Below are 5,130 nucleotides of genomic sequence, written 5' to 3' on the forward strand. Positions count from 1 at the left end.
GTTCTGGTGTCCGCCTGGCATCTGGACGTCTCTCAGGTTTGGCACACAGTGTTTGGCAGGAGGTTTGAGCAGGACCTGAGGAGCTGTAGTCTGGGTTTGGGACGGTCATTACCAGAGACACTCTCTCAGACGGTGTGTTTATGAACGCTGCTCAATTCATTGTGTTCTGCAGTCTTGTGCACGTTAATATGGATATGATAATAGAGCTGTTGAACATTTAGTTCATGCAATAGTGGCTAAAACTCAGGGACTCTGCATTTATTTGAAATATTTGTTGAATTTTTTGTAACATACAGTAAATGTGACCCTGGACCACAAAACCATGTCAATTTCTTGAAATTGAGATGTATACATCATATGAAAGCTGAATAAATAATCTTTCCATTGATGTGTGGTTTGTTAGGATAGGACAATATTTGGTCGAGACACAACTATTGTAAATCTGGAATCTGAGGGAGCAAAAATTTTTTGAAAATGTTGAAAATCTCCTTTAAAGTTGTGCATTTATGTTCACGATTGTGCTGCATTCACTCACAAAAATACATGTTTTATATATTTACGGTAGGACATTTACTAAATATCTTCATGGAACATGATCTTAATATCCTCATGATTTTTGGCATAAAAGAAAAATTAATAATTTTGACCCATACAATGTATTGCCACAGATATACCCGTGCGGCTCCAGACTGGTTCCAGACAGTCAGTTTAATGTGTCCTTGCAGAATACAAGTATTCATTTCTATTTTAAAAAACAAAGCATAAACACAGCACATGCATGTAATACTGGCCAATAAAGAAAGCTGTTGTTACTGTAGAAGAAGTCTATTCCTCTGTATTTACATCTCACATGAATGCCACTGAAAGCAGTGAACACACACTCCAGTTCCAGCTGGCATGACTTCCAGCTGGCATGACATGAAGAAAACACACACTAGTCAAAGCTGTTACCCGTCAGATCTGGCCAGCGGGTCTTCAGAGATGGAGAAAATGAAGAGCTGATGAGAAATCAAGACTAATAGGGACATTTCAGAAAGTATCTTGTTTAAATTTTCTTATTTAACATTGAGTTCTTGAACTATTCATTGTTTTTTGTGTGTTTTCTGTTTAGTTTTTTCCATCGGAGAAGCTGAGCTCATGAACTAGAGAGCTTGCTGATATCTGCTGATTTAGTTTTTTTCTTCCACTTGGTTTAGTACCTAAAATATTCCCGAAGACTATGTTTGGAAAGAAAACGATGCATTCTACGGAGTCCCTAAACGGACAAAAAAGCATGAAATGGGAGGAAAAAAATAATTTTCAATGCTTTTGCATTCTCTTGCAATTCTATAGTTGGGTAATTATATTGTATATAAGCTTCAACATGCGGGGTATTGAAATCACTTTTGAATGCCCACTCGCTTTCCACCATCAGATTCACGATCACGTGTTCTCTGTAGACAAGATAAGATATTTATATCAAAGATATTGACGCTCAGAATCGCCAAATCCTCTGTCAGTCATCTCTCCTTACGATCTTCGATTTTACTCCATTTTCCGTGCCTTTCCAAATTGGGATCTAGGCTTCGGGCACATCCACTCCTTAACTGTGATGATCACTGAATGCCTTGAGTGGTTTATTACTTTATTTGACTGTGTTTTCATCTATTTGTTGGTGTAAATATGGCCTCCTCTCTGCAGTGTGTCTCCCTCTCTATCGTGTGGCAGATTAGTTCAGCAGACTGGTGTGAGTGTATCTTCATATCTCTCTCTCTCTCTCTCTGTGTGTGTGTGTGTGTGTGTGTGTGTGTGTTCCTCTCCTCAGAATGGCAGGGATTACGGGTTCCTGGTGCGTCAGAACTCAGAGCTTCTGCGGGCGCTGGAGGAGATGGAGAAATCCTGCGCCGCTCTCAGAGAGGAGAACCGGATCCTGGTGAGATCTCACCGTCACCACAGCTCAGCTCAGTCTGCAGACGGGACACGGGGCATTTCAGTCGCACTTTTATTTTAAGGGATTTTTTGTTCAGTATTTTAGATAAAAAATATAGAATTTTTAATTTTTTTAAATACCTTTCTTTAAAGAAATTATATAAATCTTATTTAAATCTTATTTAAATCTTATATATATATATATATATATATATATATATATATATATATATATATATATATATATATATGCGTGTGTGTGTGTGTGTGTGTGTAGATGGATGGATGAATGGATGGATGGATTGACAATAGATAGATAAATGATGGATGGATGAACAATAGATAGATAAATGATAGATAGATAGATAAATGATAGATAGATAGATAAATGATAGATGGATGGATGGATGAATGAACAATAGATAGATAAATGATAGATGGATGGATGGATGGATGGATGAAGAATAGATAGATAAATGATAGATAGATGGATGGATGGATAATACTAATGTAATAAAACTAATTAATAAAAGATTCAAGATGAAGGAAAATAGCATTAGCCCTTTAAGATTTAAATTTTCATAATATTTAATAATGTTTTAGTTTGTTTGCATTTTACAGGAATAGTCCTGTTGTGCAACAATGAATGTTAAATATTTTTTCATATTAAATATTTTTGATATATTTCACCCCCGTGAGCAATCTCAGAAGTGTTTTGAGAGTCTGAGATCCTCTCTCTCTCGTGTCTCCTCAGAGGAAGAGCAGTTCTCCAGAGACGGAGGAGAAGGTGAAGAGGTTGAGGAAGAAGAACACCGAGCTCGCCGTCATCGCCAAGCGTCTGGAGGAGAGAGCGCGCAAACTGCAGGAGGCCAACCTGAAAGTGGTGTGTATTCTGTTCATCTTCAGCTCTTTTCATGTGTGGACGGCATTATTATAGCACCTTAAAGGGGTCATGACATGGTTTTTTTTATTTTACTATTATGTTCCCTTAGGTGCAATTATAGTATTACTATAGTTTTTTTTACAAAAAACTTTTAAAATTGTAGTGATTTATGACCTTTTCCCTGTTTCTCATCCTCTGATTCACACAGTCTGTTTTGGGGGTGTTTCCCCTTTAAGAGTTCAGTGTTAACGCCCACTGTTATGATTGGCTAACGTCAGTGCCTATGCATCAATTATTAACGCCCCCAGCCAGAACCTGTGCGGATTCAGCGTATTTAAAAAGTAGTTTAAAGTTTTAAATACATTACTTACAGTTTGCGTCGTCGTTGTTGAGCCCAGTATAGTCGGCACGGACCGGATCTTTGAGCAACAGTTTTCTGGCAAAGCTCAAAACAGTCATCCTTCAAATGTATAGAACAAACGCTTAAACTAACACTGCCGTGACTGGGACGTCCGCAAAAAATAAAGTGCATCCATTTTTCCCTGACGACTGGATCCTTCGCAGCGTATTCACAGATGTTGTTTGTCCACAGCCAGGAACAGCACATCTGCGGCATCGTAACTTCCCTGTACACAGACCCACTCGCTGTCCGGCGACTGAACACTTGTGAGGCGCGCGGCGATACGAAATGAGCGTAGTTGTCTTGCGCTTAAAGCGTAGTTGTCTTGCGCTGGAGGCGGTCATATGCAAACGCTGGTACGTCACTTCGCACCGTGACGTCACTTCTTACCATGGATCCAGAACGAGCTGTATTTAGAGCTTGATTAAATAAATGATTTGTTTATAATGGGGAGGACGTCTTAAGCTATGAAACTTGCAGGACGTTTTAATGGTACAAAGACCTCTTATATACCAAAAGATCAAGGCAAATTTGGTTTCTCATGTCATGACCCCTTTAAAGGCCCCATATACTCACAGCGAAGTGAAAATAAGCCGTCCACACTGCTGAGAGCGACGTTTAGATGACATTGTGAATATGTGCTGCTCTTTCCGCTCTAAAATAAAATAAACACACAACAGAAATGAGAAGAAAGCAGTTCAGAAAGCATCTTAAAGCGGTGGTTGATTATGATTTGACTTCACTTTTCTAACTGTAGTTAGTGTGTAATGTTGCTGTTTGATCATAAACAACATCTGCAAAGTTACAACGCTCAAAGTTCAGAGTAAAGGGAGATATTTGCTTTTAAAGAAATTGCTTTTTAAGGACTACAACAAACGGCTGGTAGGAACTACACGACATTCCTCACGGGTTAGTGACATCACCAACCCTGGAATTTACATAAACCCCACCCCCTGAACACGATTTATAGATTATCATGACAGAATATGCTAATCAGTGACTAGAAGATAGACACATAATCTACATAAATTCATCAACTAACCATTCAGAAATGTCCTGTTGCTTCTACATGTTGTCACTTCTTCTTGAGTCTCTCCATCATTGTCTGACTCCGGTTTGAACATAAAAGGCTAAAAGTTTTTTAACTTTCCAAAAAAAGGAAAAGGACACAAGCTCTTGAAGCTCCGCCCCCTGTGCCGGGAGCAGCAGCTCATTTGCATTTAAAGGGACACAAAAATGGTGTGTTTTTGCTCACCCTCAAAAAGTGATCATTTTAATATGCTGTAAAAAATTATCTGTTCTATTTTGAGCTAAAACTTCACACACACACTCTGGGGACATCAGAGACTTATCTTGTGAAAAGGGCATTATACCACCGCTTTAATACAATAGATTGTTTAAAAGCAAGCAGCTTTACAGTATTAAGCATGAAAAATCAGTGTTGCTTTCAATTAGAGTTACAACTCTACTATAAAGCGGCACTCTATTCATGATTTTACTCGCGGACGTCCGACCTTGATGGACTGAACAGAAGAAAATTTAACCAGAGAAGATTTACACGTCAAAGAAGGCGGAGCTTCAGAGCCACACCCACCTATTACATCATCGCCGTGGACCAATGGCGGTCCGAAGGTGTTAAACAGCCGTGAAATATTGACTTTTCCAGAAAGTTTGCTTCGATCAACTTCACTTTGGCCTGATTTTGCTCAAAATAACGCTACATAAGTTCATTCTTCAATTTCGTTTGAAGTATATCCGGGATTTAAGGCAACACACTTCACTGTTCAATTTTGAGATCACACACACACTTTTTGAGAATACACTTTTAAGTGTTTATTTTATTGCACTTTATCTTTTTGCATCTGTAGATCTCAATATCAATACAAATCTTCAAATCAAATCAAAATCGCCTCATTCATAACATTCTATTTCTAAAATG

At 38.4% G+C, this 5,130-nt stretch overlaps 1 protein-coding gene across 1 annotated transcript in view; it reads left to right on the forward strand.

Annotated features, from left to right (window-relative positions):
* The first annotated feature begins 1,820 nt into the window (after positions 1 to 1,820).
* tspoap1 (TSPO associated protein 1) overlaps positions 1,821 to 5,130 on the forward strand; it is an 82,668-nt gene continuing 79,358 nt past the window's right edge. Inside the window, exons 1-2 of the mRNA XM_079607173.1 lie at positions 1,821 to 1,912; positions 2,663 to 2,791. Coding sequence (XP_079463299.1) covers positions 1,868 to 1,912; positions 2,663 to 2,791 — 174 coding nt within the window. The 5' untranslated portion in view covers positions 1,821 to 1,867. The remainder of the gene's footprint in view (positions 1,913 to 2,662; positions 2,792 to 5,130) is intronic.

Source organism: Phoxinus phoxinus (assembly GCF_949152265.1).
Source record: "Phoxinus phoxinus genome assembly, chromosome: 3".
Taxonomy (NCBI): Eukaryota; Metazoa; Chordata; class Actinopteri; order Cypriniformes; family Leuciscidae; genus Phoxinus; species Phoxinus phoxinus.